The sequence below is a fragment of the Crocuta crocuta genome, unplaced genomic scaffold (assembly GCF_008692635.1).
Source record: "Crocuta crocuta isolate KB4526 unplaced genomic scaffold, BGI_CrCroc_1.0 scaffold193, whole genome shotgun sequence".
In the NCBI taxonomy this organism is placed as follows: Eukaryota; Metazoa; Chordata; class Mammalia; order Carnivora; family Hyaenidae; genus Crocuta; species Crocuta crocuta.
Genome location: NW_027529624.1, coordinates 3,834,372 through 3,850,185, shown reverse-complemented (window position 1 = coordinate 3,850,185; position 15,814 = coordinate 3,834,372). Strand labels below are relative to the sequence as shown.

The following is a 15,814-nucleotide window of genomic DNA, read 5'->3' as shown; positions in this document are numbered from 1 at the left end:
AACTGGTGGACCTGCTTCAGAGATGGCACAGAGACATGGTTGGGACCTCAGTCTCTTATGGTTGCTTGAGCGTGCTCATGTTGTGGCAGCTGGCTTTCCCCGAATAAGTGATCCGCAGAACAAGGCAGAAGCCACCATCTTTTTTTATGATCGCGCCTTAGGTATCATATACCATTACTTCTGCCGAGCGCTATTGGTCATACAGACCGACCCTGATACGATGTAGCAAGGGCCACACAAGCTGACAGGGATCATTGGGGACCGTCTTGGAGGTGGCCGCCACACCATGACGATGGCAAGGGGCCCTGTCTCCTGCAGTCTCTTGTCTGTGGTTACCCTGGAGCAGTCCTACCTTGATCTGTTTTCTATATTCTACCCTCTTATTACATTTTATTTACAAAATGTGCCATTAAGAACAACAAGTAAAGGTACAACCCTCTGGTTTATAAGGATGATGACGATAAACTGGAGCAAAATAAAGGATGTGTCCTAATTTTACACAGTTGCTACCGTGACCCAAATAACAAATGATTCCAGTGGTTTCTTTCCACATTCCTGTGTCTTTTGCCCTCTTGTATGGGAGGAGGGTGAAGGCAACACCAACATTTGACACAACAGAGGGAATTGGGCAGCTCCGAAAGCCCTCCTTTCAACAATGGTGGGGGAGGGGGGAGGAGACTATCCCAGTCCTTACTTGAAGGAGAGTTGGGGATAAGGGCAGAAGGAAAGAAACTGATGCCTGACCTTCAAGAATATTTAAGGCTCAAGACCTTGAAGGTAGACCCTTCAACATACTATAAACTCTTACATTATTAGTAATACTATTGATTTCTGATACTTATCTCCTACTTACAGGATGCCAGGCTCAAAGCCCTTTACACGAATCATCTCAGTTAATCTGTCCAGATTTCCATTTTTTACAGATGGAGAAACTGAGGTTACAGTAGGTGCCAGCGGATCTCGAAAGATGGGGAGGAGTTGGCTAAGTGAGATGAAGGACTAGGGCGTATTAAATTGAGGGCACATTATGGAAGCGAGGAAACCTAGCAAGCCACCCAGCTTGACCAGAGCATGAACATCATGAAAAGAAGCGGGCAGGGCTTTTGGTGAGAATGATGCTAACCATGTCTGCTTTCACTTTTTGAGCAAGCATTCGATCCCAGGAACACACTTTACGTGTGTGAGCCCCTGGACTCTTAGTCATCCTAAATTTATAGCTGCGGAAGCTTGGGCTTGGTGAGGCTACATGGCTAAAACGTGAAGGTCTACGTTATAAATCTTCTTTGTTTTTAATTGTGGTATAGCAAAGCCACTTAACATGAAATTTACTCTCTTAAAACTGAAGTGTACATTTCAGCAGTGATAAGTATATTTACATGGTTGTTCATCGGATCTGTAGAACTTTTTCATCTTGCAAAATAAACTATATCTGTTAAACAGCAATGTTCCCATTTTTCTCTCCTCCTCCCCTCAGGCCCTGACAACCACCTTTCTGCTTCCTGCAAGTTTGTCTACTTTAGATACTTCATATAAAGGGGATCAGACAGTACTTGTCTTTTTGTGACTAGCTCGTTTGACTTACCTTGACGTCTTCAAAGTTCACGTTGTAGCATGAGACAGGATTTCCTTCCTTTTTAAGACTAATATTTAAGACTATTATTTAAGAATAATCTTTCGTTGGAGGTATTTCCCACATTTTGTTCATCCATTCATCTGACACTGGACCCTTGGGTTTGCTCCCACCTCTTGGCTCTTGTAAATGATGTTGCAGTGAACATGGGTTTGCAAATATCTCTTTGAGACCCTGCTTTCAATTCTTTTGGCTATATACCTAGAGATGGGATTGCTGGACCATATGGCAATTCTATCTTTAATTATTCCAGAGACCACCATATTCTTTTCCACAGCAGCTGTACCATTTTATCCTCCCAGCAACGGTACACGAGGGTCCAATTTCTCCACATCCTTGGCACAGATTGTAAATCTTAATTTATATGATATTCTGCTTCTTCTGCTAGAGAAGTCAACTGCAAAGTGATCACCACGGGCTTTGCAAGAATACTTATCAGGTGGCCGCTTCTCCCCTCCAACTTTGCCTTTCTGTCCCGTATCGCCTCTGGCTTAGCGCGCAGTGAGGGACCCCTGAGATGGAGTTTCACGTGCAGTCTATGAAGGCGTGCCCTGGGGGCCAGCACCTGAAGCCTCTGTGGGATTTATTGAGGGTAGCTGCCCCAGCAAACACAGTTCTCTGCAGGAAAGGCAATTCCTGGCAACCGGAAGGAACATACACACATCGTTGAAGGGGCATTTGGGCAGCATATCACACCATGGTTAGGTGATTGCAGTAGCGTCCTGACCTTCCTGCCTCTAGCTTGCCCCTTCTCGCCCCTCCCCATGCATGTGCACACAGACCTGCTCTGTTCTCAACAGACAGCTTGAGTGATTCTTTTAGAATATAAGTCGGATCATGCCATTTCTCAGCCTTGAACCCTCACGTGGCGTCTCTCTTCACACAGAGGAAAAGTCAAGTTCTTCCGGATGGCTGTGACCTCTAGAAGGTCTTCCTCACCGTCTGGCTGTCTTCTTGTGGATCGTTGCCATGCAGCTTGGCACGCTCTTTTGCTCCCTGCTGTTGCCCCAGCACATGCAGTTGAGTCTGGCACATAGTGGGTGCTCAGTCTATGTTTGCAGAATGGTTGCTGTTTTGGTGAATGTGTGTAGGCTTTTGGGGTCGGGCGGATCAACCTCAGGTAGGGGTGTAACATCCACCAGGCATGGCAGGTCAGTTTGGGGCTGTATTCAGACAGCACACCTGCTCTAGATACCAGTTAGACTTCTGTTGACTCACCCTAAAAATCAGTCTCCCCATTTGATATGTCTTCCGCGTAACATTTGGGTTTCTGATTGCTGACAATACTCTGTTCTTTGTAACATAGGAAAACCCTACAGTGGGCCAGAAATATGCAGGATGGAGACTGCCCAGTGGTTTATTTGTTTGTTGTGCGTTTATTAGGCGTTGGCTATGGAGAAGGTGCTTGAAGTCCCCAGTGCAGGGTGGTCCTTCCGTCCTCATCCTTGGGCCCATAACCCCTTGGTTCCTCCTGCCCTTACTGCTGAGCCCCTGACAGCTTGGCTCCCATTATAGTCAGGAGGCATCCACTTTTATTTTTAAATGATTTTTAATTTTTTAATTGAAGTATAGTTAACATACCATAGGAGGTGTCTACTTTTATTTTCTACAGGATGGAGATAATTTTGTCTTTTGGGTCCATGGTTTCGTATTTAAAGGAAACAGATTTCTATCACTGCTTCCCAGAAGAGTAGAGATGCCCTTGAGGTTTGTAAGATGATTTTAGATGGCTCGTTAGCAATATATCTCTTTCATTTTAATAGTTACCTGTGTGTTTTATTGAGACAGGGTGGTATGAGTTTAACAGGACTGTGAATTCAACCCCTCAGTTTGCAACTGACTCGCTGAGCCAAAGACACTTAACCACCCTGTGTCACTCACTCTTCATCCTGACGTTTAGAAAACTCTGGATGTTAGGAAAACTCTACAGAAATACCCCTGATGCATGCTTTCACTTTCCACGGTTACAGTTACCTGTGGTCACGCTGGAAGCAAATGACCCTTCTGACGATTCGTCAAGTCAGTAGTAGCCTAACGTGCATCAGAATGCCCACGTCATTCCCCTCATCTCATCTCAGCATGTAGCCCTTTTATCTTCTTCCTTCATCCCAGGAAGAGCAAGTACAGGACAATATGATACTTAGACAACATTCACACAACTTATTATAGTATGTTGCTATAATTGTTTTGCCATTAGTTTCTGTTGTTAATCTCTTATTGTGCCTAATTTATAACTTCCACTTTATCCTCAGTGTGTATCTATAGGAAAAAACATAGTATATACAGGGTTTAGTACTTTCCAGTTCAGGCGTGCACTGGGGGTTTCGTGGAAAGTATGCTCCGTGCACTACTGTATATAGAAATTCTGCACTGCTCTTATACAGGATCCACCAAGGATCATAGAGGTTAAGTTACTTGCACAAGGTCACTCAGCTGGCCAGAGTCAGAGATGCAGCCACCACCATCCAGCTTTCCCAGGGTAGGGGCGGGGGATGGTTAAAGCACAAAGATGCTGAACAGTTTGTCCTTATGCTGTTGAGCCAATGGGTGAATGGCATCACTTCACGAGGTGCACCTTCTTGCCCTCACTTGTCTGCGCACAGCAAGCCAGCGTAGCACCCATTTTCATGTCCATTTTACAGACAAGCCATTGAGGCTCGGGGACATTGAATGACTGCTCCGAGGCCACACAACAGCAGCTTAGCTTTGATGTTGCAGCTCAGACCAGATCTCTTCACTCATGTTGGGTTTTTCCCACAAACCCTCTTCCAGCTCTGTTCCTGTGTGCTTCTCCCCAGCGGCCTGTCTTCCTGGAGGCCTGCCTCCNTGCAGTCAGAACATGGGCTGAGCCTGACTCCTCACAGCACAGCTGATACTGATATTCAACTGGGGTTCCCCCCTCTCTCTCATTCCCGTCTCTCTCATAGTGTTGGTGGGGGAAGCAGAGCTACGCACAGTATTGATACTTCTGTTAGGGACACATTTTGCCACCATCCCTTAGTTTTTTTCTACATTTCTTTGAGGACAACGGTAACTTTTTCCCTGCGTCCATATTTGAGAAGACTTTTCTTGGGTGTGTTGGGGTTGGGGGAGGGGAGGCCAGAACACAGAGAATGTTCTTTTTCAGCTTCTCTTGAAGGCTGACACACAGAGTTACAAATTCCAGGTGGCCCTGAATGTCAGGAGTGACACTTTCCCAGGTCCAGTCATCGGAATGCCCTCTCCTCCCAGAAACCCTCAGGCATCCGCTTGGCCTAGACGGTGCAGGCGGCTCTGGGCTGCAGGGACTGAGGTCCCCATCATAGGATCCTTCCCAGAGTCTGATGGGGTTGTCTGGTCAGCTGTCTTTCTCTGTCTTCTTTTCACCCTGGGAGACTGATTCACCTTTCCGTCCAGCTCAGCATAGTGCCTGGTGTTTCAGGGTCCCCAGAAATGCCCACGTCATGCCTGAATCCTTCTTGTAAGTCCTAAAAGCCCCTGTCCCTCACTCGACCCTAGTTCAGCTATGTCATGTCTCAGACGCAGTTTGTGGATGGGCTGAGCACCAGATTCAGGACCAAAGGGGGCGAGCCCGGAGCTCTGTGGGCCTCCTTAGAAAGAACCTTTGGTCCCCGTGTCTGAGAACTTTGTCAAGCTGCTTCAAGTTTATAAATACAGCTTCTGCATTCTCAGGTTGGTTACACTGGTGCTCTCCTACCTTTTTGTGAGCTTAGGATTCAGCAGTTTATCTATGAATGCTTGAGAGTCCTCTGTGCTTCCCTTCCAGCCACCGAGACCAATGTGAGGCTAAGGAAGGGTCACTGGAATTGGTCAGGCCCTGGCAGGCAATCAGTGGCACTCTCGAAGGAGGTGGGAAGGATTTAAGGCAGCCGCAGACCTGCAAACCAGTGGGGAGGGGGGTGGGGTGGAGCCACTTGATTCAACCCCTGAATCAAGGGGTGGGAGGCGGGTGTCCTGATGGAGCCCAGCAGAATCAGAACTTGGGGGAGGGGGTTCTGACAGGTACACAGGACCTGATCTCTCCTTCCTCCTGCCCTTAAGTCTCCCAGTGACCAAACTCCGCCAGAAACCAGAGGCCTTGGGAGCCTAGTTATTCAGTCTGTAAATATCAGGCACTTAGGCACAGAACAAATTGGAAGAGGGTAAGAGTGAGTCTGGAGGCGCAAATTAAGATCATCACCCCAGCCCAATCTGAGCTCTGTGACCAGTAAAGGCAAATATGACATCTGTATAAAACGTAAGGAAGTCCTGATGGCTGGCCACCAGTCACCAAGTCTGATATTTTAGATGCTTCACTTTGAGGAGATGAATGTCCAAGTAGTTGTGGCCATTGGCCATTTTTTTTTTTAAGTTATTTATTGAGAGAAAGCGAGCACAGAAGGGGCAGAGAGAGAGAGAGGGAGAGAGAGAGAATCCCAAGCATGCTCTGTGCTGTCAGCACAGAACCTGATGTGGGGCTCACACTCATGAACCATGAGATCCTGACCTGAGCTGAGGCCAAGAGTCAGACACTAAACTGACCGAGCCACCCAGGCAATCCTGGCTATTGGGCATCTTTAATAAGAGATGGGACACTTGAATGAGACACTTGAAACCTGGACTCTTCAAAATCAAGTTTTCACGGTGAGACCGTATTTATGACTCTGTTCTTTGAAGGAACATTCATCCCTATCTCTCTCCACTCCAAACCCCTGACCCATTCTTGGCATTCACTTCTATACCCACGAAAGCTGGGACCACCCAGAACTCTTCCAAGAGCGTGTTCACAGTGCTCTAATTTTCTGCCTTCCTGGGTAGCAGGGCCTTACTGCTACAGCTCCAGATGATGAATTTATTCATGGTGGCAGGTGTATTGGATGAAACTAAAGAGATTGGAAAATTATGTAAAATGTTTGAGAATGTGCACGCTCGTGCTTTCATTTAATGGGCCCATTTTAAAAAGCCCCTGAACCCTGAAGCCAAGACAAAGTTTGATATCTCAGAGGCTGCATGTTTAAATATTTGCAGTTGCAAAGAGCCTGATTCAGCGTGCTTTTATCCATTCTTGTCCCCTTCCTGGCTATGCCTCCTGCGTCCAGGCGTTTTCCTATTCATTTCCTTCATGATTTAAACGGTGACTGTTACATCCGCATAACGGTCTTTCATCCTGAGTCTTTTGGAGATATTATGCAGAGATAAGTGATGGTGTCTTCGTTTTACAGGTGGAGAAATTAAGATATGCATACATTAGACTCAGTCAAGGTCGGGTTGGTAGCTAGGGGGTCTGAGTTTTCCTGCAGCCTCTCTTCTTCTTTCTAAAAGCCGAGTTTCCCCACAACAGCTCTGTGACCTTTTGGGCAGGGTAATTGTCTGTTGAGGGGCTGCCCTGGGCCGTGTAGGGGGTCGAGCAGCATCCCTGGCCTCTGCCCACCCCCAGGACTGACAGCCAAAAATGATTCCAGACACTGTCAAGTGTTCTGGGCAGCGTGGAGGGGGATGAGTGTTGCCTCCTATGGAGACCCATTGCCCTTCCTGCAGAGTCATTTAAGATCCTGGGCATCAGAGATTGTGAGTTCACTGGTCTGAGGTGGGGCTGGGGCACAGGGTTTATTTTATGAATCTTTCAAGTGTTTCTGATGTACTATCAGGGTTAAGAATCTCTGTTCCAGAATTCGAATCCCATCGAAGCCTGAGTAAACTTCCCTCGGTGATGTTGCAGTGGGAGGAAGGGGAGGGTGGGGTGAGGATGGGGCGGGTTAGTTGGCCTGGGAACCAGGGGTCATTGTCCTGAAAGCCTGTGGGGGAGCAACCAGGATATCAGAACTGCTTTTTTATTTTTATTTTTATTTTTTACTTTGTACTTTCAAGTAATTATGGACTCCTGGGAAGTTGCAGAGGTCGTGCGGAGGGTCAACAGAACTGTCTTTTGAACATGCTGATGAGACTAACAGGAGTCCAGAAGCCATGCCATGGGGACAGGAGCTCACAGTAGTTCTGAACATGGAGACGGCACCTCTGGAGACCCCTCCCTTTAAGTATTGGGTGCCGGAGGGAACGTGCTGGCTCTGCAATACCCCCAGGACAGAGCAGGGCTGGGGTGGGTGTTAGGAGGCGGGTTTCAGTTCAAGGTGGACTGTGCTTCGGCAAAAGGGACAGCATCGAGAGGTGTGACCCCTCCATTCTCTGAGCTGTTTTGAAAGGCTGGATGACTTTCTGTAGGGGCTTCCCTGGGACTGGGCTTCCCAGTTTTTGTCCAGTTGCCGCAGCACAGAGGACAGCCATGCCTGAGGGGGCCAGCCCTGCCTGGTAAGCCTTGAGATCTCGCTTGAAGAGATGAGTGGCTTTGTCTCCTATAGTTCACTGACAGCACACCAGGGTGCCTCGGGGGACCCCCATCTGGGAAGCCCAGCTCTAGAGAACATCTCTGCTATGATCGGAAGGCAGTGTGCCAAGCACCGTACTTCACTCTTGGTATTATTCCCTTATGTGCCCTGTGACCTTCTGTAGGACATGTGTCATGGCCGTGTGTTACTGTGAGTCACCTGATGCCACAAGTCTCCCAGGGTCACCCTGGGCTAAAGGAGGAAGCCAGGATCGATTTCTGGAGCCCGAGCTCTTAACTGCTCAGATGAGATGCCCCAAGAGGTCCCCTTCGGTTCTGCCTGTCTTCAGTTCCTGGGATGACATCCCCGCTGGGGCCCTTGTTACAGATGGGCCCTTAGAGGTGTTCGTTGATCTTTTTGCCTGGTCAGGCACCCCTAACCTGAGTTATCTTGCAAGAGCATTTCCCAACTCTGAGCCATCACTTCTCAGTCTGAGACCCCTGATTGTCACTTCTTCCTTTCAGGATATATTTCTTTCCTCTCTCATGTGACCAGTTGCCATTGTCTCCCAGCTTGGGGACAGAGGGCTCACTGTTTGCCTATGTGAGCCAATTGGCCTTTCTCTCATCCCTAAAATGTAATTGAAAAGAGCCTTAATGGTTTCCAAATGATGATAGCTCCATAAACCGATTAAAAAGGCCTGAATAAAACTCTCTCAAGTTATTTTCCACAGCTGCAGACTATGCCCTTTGTTTTCTAATGATCCCAACAAGAAATGAGGGTGATTTTTATTTTTCATGTGGTCTGAAGCACCAGGAAGGCCCTCTTCCATCTGTCTAACCGCATACCCTGTTTTCTTTGCTTCCCAGACAATCCATGTTGCTATCGTCTGTGCTGGATATAATGCCAGCCGCGATGTCGTCACCTTGGTCAAGTCCGTCCTGTTTCACAGGTAAGCGCAGCTGTCGTTCTCTGCGGGCTCATGCGTGGGGCTGGGGCACATGGCTCATGCGTGTGATATGTGTGTGTACATCATGCGTGTGCCTGCCTGCCTGCACACTTCCTCCGGGGAGAGTTAAAGAAGGGCAGCATTTCTCATCAATCACTTAAGCTGCTGTGAAAATGTGATTTTTGTCTGAAACTCCGGAGAGATTATTGTGTTAATAATGTTTAACAGGAGCAGTTAGGTGCTGTCCCACAACGTTTAGGATTATAGCTCTTAGACCTAAAGGGACGCTCAAGGACACTTCAGATTTGAGGCTTCCATTTCTTCATTGGCTTCCCTTGCCCGATGGTCCCCAGATCTCTCTGTTGACATATCCCTGTTGCTAGGTTGTGTTATGGACTGAATTGTGTTCCCCCAAACTTTATCTGCTGGAGCCCTAGCCCCTTCCCCCTCAGAACAAGAGCTGTATTTAGAGATTGGCCTTGAAAGAGGTAATTCAGTTAAACTGAGGCCAATATGAATGGACCCTACTATAGTAGGACTGGTGTCCTACTAAGAGGAGATTGGGAGACAGACTCACATAGAGGGAAGACCCTGTGAGGACACACAGAGAAGATACCCATCTACAAACCCAGGAGAGGGGCCTCAGAAGACACCAACCTTGCCAGCACCTTGATCTTGGACTTCCAGCTTCCAGAACCATAGAAAATAAGTTTCTTTTGATTAAGCACTCCCTCCCCAGTCTGTGGTATTTTGTTATGGCGGCCCTAGCTAGCTAATAATTTTCCAGTTACAGCCTGTCCCATGTCTGGGCATTTCTAACAATTGGAAAGTCTTGCCTTCTATTAAACTGAAATTTTCCAACCTATAGATGATGTGTGTGGGTTCTTGTGGATCCCCATGGAACCAGCCATACAAAGGATAGGGTCCTTCTCCACCCGGAAGTAATACTGCCTCTCCTAAGGCCTCTCTTATCCAAGTTAAAGAGCTGCCATTTGCTTCTACTTTTTTGTTTTTTTTACAGGACCTTTCTTCTGTTTTTTCTACTATTGATTGATTGATAGATTGATAGACCTATTCAGGATGTATCCAGAATTGAGTTTGTAGTTTTAGCCAGTGTCCTTGGCTCTGTTCTAACATTCTTACCAGAGGTTTAGATGAAGCTTATCTATGGCTGTAGCCAAGATGCAGAAGGTTCTGGGCAGTATGAATAGTCAGGAGAAGCTCTTAGATCTCAACTGAACATAGATTGATGTCAAGTTAATGCCTGAATCTAGCTGTCGGTGCTGAGTGTGTAATCTCTCTCCTGCGCTTGGCCTTCCAATCCTCACAGATCCAGCCTCTCCAACTCTAGGTGATACTTTTAAAAAGGCAAATTTGATTTCTCCAAACCTTTCAATGGCTTCTTGTGGAGGAGGGAGATTTGAGCAAGGTCTGTCTAGACCATCAGGACCTGATGTCATTCTCCCCCCTCCCCCCCCTTGCTGATACCTCACTCTCCAGCAACATTGACCTGCTTGAGCTCCCACCCCTCTCTGCCTGTTGTCTATTTGTCCATTTCTCACCTCCTCCAACCTCCTCGCAACCTGGCAAACTCCTTATCCCTCTAACAGGAGGCCCACCTGTACCTGTTAGTGTGGGCTGGGGCTCCCCTTCTCCCAGCCCATAATACTCTGTGCATCTTTCTATTACTGGACTTAGTGCATCGTGTTTTATTTCTCTATTCATGTTATGTCTTTTGTAGTCAAATATAAGCAACCATATTTCTGTATTCTCAGTATCTTAGCAAAGGTCTTCACATGTATTAGGTGCTCCAGGAATGTTTACTTGTTTCACAGGTGAATCTGGGGAACTTCATTAATAAATAACCTGAAGATAAAGTTATTCAACCAGTTAACTAAGAGATCTAGCTCAGACCTGGTTTGGTTAGACATTTGTTCACTCTACAGCTGAGTGATTTTCAGCAGGTCATTTTAACCCTTTAGACATTCATGCTTAGGTCACTTTTCCTTTTGCTGTGAATCAGTTCACCCCAAAATTTATTAGGTTGAAGACAAAATTTATTAGCTCAGATATTTCAACTGAACTCCCCTGGGTGGGTCTTTGGGTGGGTCTTTGGGTGGGTGCCCTGATGTGCCTTTAGTCAGCTAGCAGGTCAGCAAAATGTTGGATTCTCTGCTTTCCAGCTGGGAGTGAGGAGATCCCTGCCTACCCCCCTTCTCAGCCCCAGCCCTGGAGTGGGCCAGCAGGAGTCCTGAGTAACCAACAAGCAGAGAACGAAGTCGGCTGCTGGGAGGGGCTCTTAGTTCTCACCTCTTAGCTCTGCCCAGTTGGTATTGGGATTTCCGTTGCACATCTCAGGAGGAAATGGGAATACCAAATAAAGAATGACCAAGTGGGGCTCAACCTCATGCCTTCTGACTTAAGGTGAAATACCCTTTCTACACCACCATCGCTCCTGTGAGGTTTTTGAGACTCCCTGTGGCTCTTCAACCTTCATCTGCTTCAAACCGGGCATTTTGTCCCATAAGCACGGAATTAGATGAGTGACTCTCAGCCTTTTTGTGTTTCTCGTCACCACTAAAGAAGTCGGATCCCTCCCTGACTGGGGAGGAAAACCCCCCATTTTAGGGAAGAGTATTTGCATGATTACAGACAGCCAAATGTGCTACCTCTCAATTATGGCACATGTTAAAGCCATAAAAACGTTTTTGCGCTGTTGGGTATAAATATTATCGCTGTTGCTTCAGCTACAAATCAAATAATTCCAGTAGTTGCCGAAACCTTAAGGAATCCCATTGAGTGTAAACTTTTACTCCTACAGTAACTGCTCAGCACAAAGATGTTACATCTAAAAATAGCATTAGATTTATAATTGGCTGCGGATGGCATGCCGTGCTTTGGTGGCGGCCTGGGGATGTGAGAAGAAAGCAGTTCTTAGTAAGCATTAGGACAGTTCCGCACGCCACGTCAGTGACGACTTGATCTTCATCCAGATGACCACTTAAATCCCTCCCATCCTTGAAATTCTACAAATGAGAATGTCTGTGGATTGATGTGCTGGTGATAATGACTTGAGATATCAAGACAGAAGGACTTTTGAAAGACTTTCAGCTCAGAAAGTCCAGCTATAAATAGCTTCACTGCTTCCGAAGCACGTTATGGGGATTAACCAATACACGGTTATAAAATACTTTGGCAAATGAAGTACCTTTCTAATGTTAATAATAATATAATAATAGTGGTGTAGGATGCTACTTTTGGCTTTCTCTGTTAATTACAGCAATTAGATTTATTTTCCAGACAAGATTTTCAGCAAATTTTCATTTAAGGCTGGCTTTATTACATCAAATCAGTTTTACTTCTGCAGTATGCCTGGTGACAGTGGACACGGTGCATTTTAAAAGAGAGTAAAAGAGTGATACAGTCACCCCTATATAGTCCTACCAGAACCAGAAATTGCTATAACCTTTTTGGAAAGAAATTTTATGGTGTTATGCCCAAGACCTTGACCCTGTATGCCTACTTCAGAGACTCTTATCTTAAAAGGATAATCCTGGGGGCCTGGATGACTCAGATGGTTAAGCACCTAACTCTCGATCTCGGCTCAGGTCATGATCTCACAGTTTGAGTTCGAGCCCTGCATTGGGCTCTGCTCTGACAGCAACGGAGCCTCCTTGGGATTATCTCCCCCCCCACCTCTGTCCCTCCCTCTCTTCCCCCCTCTCTCTCTCTGTCTTTCAAAAATAAAGACTTAAAAACTCTTTTAAATAAAAGGGTAATCCTGACTGTAGAAAACACTTTTATGACATGCTGCTTATAATCATAAAAATTTGAATCATACTGGGGTGCCTGGGCGGCTCAGTCAGTTAAGTACCTGACTTTGGCTCAGGTCATGATCTCACAGTTCGTGAGTTTGAGTCCTGGACTGGGCTTTGTGTTGACAGCTTGGAACCTGGAGCCTGCTTCGGATTGTCTGTCGCCCTCTCTCTCTGCTCCTCCTCCATTCACACTCTGTCTCAAAAACAAATAAAACATTTAAAAAATTTAAAAAATTTGAATCATACTTAAAAACAATAAGACTAAATAGTAGAACACCGTTTTATACTTAAAAACAATAAGACTAAATAGTAGAACACCCTTTTATATAGTAAAGCATGTTCTCAATTGGTGGACAAATTATACTTTATGATGTAAGTGATAACACAATTCAAAACATATGCATCATATTCTACGGTATAAATACAAGCATGTATGTGTCACATGTGTGCAGATGTGCATACATATGCTCAAAATACTGGTAGGAGAAAGACTAGCAGAGACTTTGTTTACAAATGGAATTTTCCATGTTGTGTTTGGAGAGGTAGAAATAAAGGTGATCTTGTTTTTGTTTTCTCTTTACATATATTTTTGGTTATTTCACTGTGCAAAGAAAAAAGTGGATGAGAAAGAATAAATACAAAATATTTGTGAACAAGGGTTTACTTCATAGAAAATAGAACAATATATGTCCATGGAAGGATCTTTAAAGGAAAATGGGGGACGGCCTGTAACTCCAATCCCATTTGCAGATAAACTGGGAAGTGTAGCCGCTCTGTAAGGAAACCGAGCTTTTAGTGAGCAGAGGAAAAAAAATTACTTAGTAGCTAAGTGTTTAGCTCCTGGGCAGGAAGGTGGGCCAGCTAGTAAACATTTAATATTTGTTTGCTGGAATGATCTACTTATTCTTACACTGTACAGTCCCGTTGGCAGGAAGAAGCTGGGTGATTTCCCTTACTTTGCATATCAAGCAGCTGGATTTTTATTTTTGTTTTTGTTTTTTTGTTTTTTTTTTAAAACTTCACTCGTGCCTCTGAAGAACATGTAAGATAAAACAGCCTATTTGTGCCCAGTCTCTGCCTGTCTTTAATTGTGTTACTGCTTATTCAGGCTTAAGCTTATTATAGAAGCAGAGTCTAACTTGTGAAGGGAAGAATGTAGGATTTGAATACAACAAACAAACAGAAGTAGGTTCTGATTCTGGTCTTGACATCTAAGAGCCTGATGGCCCTAGTGAAGTCTCTGTACTTCTTAGAGCTTAGGCTTGCTCCCTAACCTTTCTTACAGCCCTGCTTGACTGTCAACAGAGATAATCATTGTGAAAGATTTCTGTATTTTCTTTTCTTTTCTAGATGTCCCTAGTGAAGTCTCTGTACTTCTTAGAGCTTAGGCTTGCTCCCTAACCTTTCTTACAGCCCTGCTTGACTGTCAACAGAGATAATCATTGTGAAAGATTTCTGTATTTTCTTTTCCTCCCCTCCCCTCCCCTCCCCTCCCCTCCCCTCTCCTCTTTTTGAGAGAGAGAGAGCACGGGAGCTAGGGAGAGAGACAGAGAGAATCCTCAGCTCAGATGGAGCCTGGCGTGGGGCTTGATCCCACGACACTGGGATCATGACTTGAGCTGAAATCAAGAGACGGACATTTAACCAACTGAGCCATTCAGGCGCCCCTGTATTCTGCTTATTAAACAAATATGAATGTAGCTCTCACTCTGCATCAGGCTCTGTTCTAAGTGTTTTTCAGATGCTCCTGCAACTCCAGGAAGTTGGGTGTTATTACCACTCTCTTTTAGAGAATCCGTATGTTAAGTCCTAGCTCAGTGTCACAGAGAGGATGCTCTGAGCTGGGTTGGAACCTAGTCAGTCTAGCTTCTAAATCTGAGCCCTCAACCGGAGGGGAAAACAAAGTTACTATTTTGAATATCATTATTCTTTCTATTTTTAATCCTCATTTTGGGTGCTCCTGTACACATTGTTTATTACTGTGATCTCCGTAATCACCCCTTCATCCCTCCACCAAAGTATTATTTTTGAGGTGCTGAGTATAAAGTAAATAGTGGTTTTAAAGGCTTGGACATTAGTGTTTTCATAAAACTTAAGAAAAAAGCATGGAGGAAAGGAAATGGTAACTCTAAGGTGATGGTTAACTTAATTAGCTTGATTGTGGTGATTATTTCACATTCTACACACATCTAAAAATATCACCTTAAACGTTTGTAATATATTTAATGTATACCTTAAATATATACAGTTTTTGTCAACTATACCTCAGTAAAGCTAGGGAAGAGAAAGTACCATGGTCATGTGTTATCTTTGAACAGGTAGGATACCTATGCTGTTTGGTCATACAGGTACATGAAAAGCCAAAGAAAAGTAATTTGTGTAGTTCAGATACCAAGCATCACATAGGCCATTGTATTTGACCTTCATCCCAACCCGGTACAGTAGATGCCATTATCCCCACCAATGGATGAGGAAACTGAGGTTAAATAGCGTGTTCAAGGTCACAGATAAGTAAATGATGCTACTGGGATTCTAACCTTGGTTCTACCAAAGCCTGGAATCCATGAGGCATTTTGATCCTTCCTTCCTTCCTTCCTTCCGTCCGTCCGTCCGTCTTTCCTTCTTTCCTTCCTTCCTTCCTTCCTTCCTTCCTTCCTTCTCCCTCTCTCTCTCTCTATCTCTCTCTCTTTCAAAAGTTGCTCTTTACTTCTCCCATTAAAAGCTTTTCTGATGTGATGCTGACTTGTCCTTGAATCTACCCATATTATCAGTGCTATTTCTCTTACTTCAAACCAGGAATGCACACGGAGAAACCCTCATTCTGGCCGATATGTTTTTCTGCAATGAGTTCTATTAACTCTCTAAGTGTAACAGATTCACTGAGCATTGGAGGTGCTGTCACAGGCTCTTTTTCTAAAAATTGCCATTCCATTGTAAACTTAATAATTAAGGATTATTTCAGCTCAGATGTCCCTGTATATTTTAATAAAAGCAGACCCTGGTTTGCCTCAAGGGGCTGTGGCACATTCCTGACAAGATAAGAAAGGAAAAGCAGAGAGGAAGCTGGGGTTTAATCATCTTCGCCCTTTGTATTACCATATTTACTGCATCCCAA

General features: G+C 45.2%; 1 protein-coding gene across 2 annotated transcripts in view; it reads left to right on the top strand.

The window, feature by feature from the left end:
* The window catches only part of LARGE1 (LARGE xylosyl- and glucuronyltransferase 1), a 539,966-nt gene that overhangs the window by 252,632 nt on the left and 271,520 nt on the right, over positions 1 to 15,814 (top strand). For both annotated transcript variants that reach the window (XM_077762029.1, XM_077762030.1), the window contains one exon: positions 8,802 to 8,884. In XM_077762029.1, coding sequence (XP_077618155.1) covers positions 8,802 to 8,884 — 83 coding nt within the window. The remainder of the gene's footprint in view (positions 1 to 8,801; positions 8,885 to 15,814) is intronic.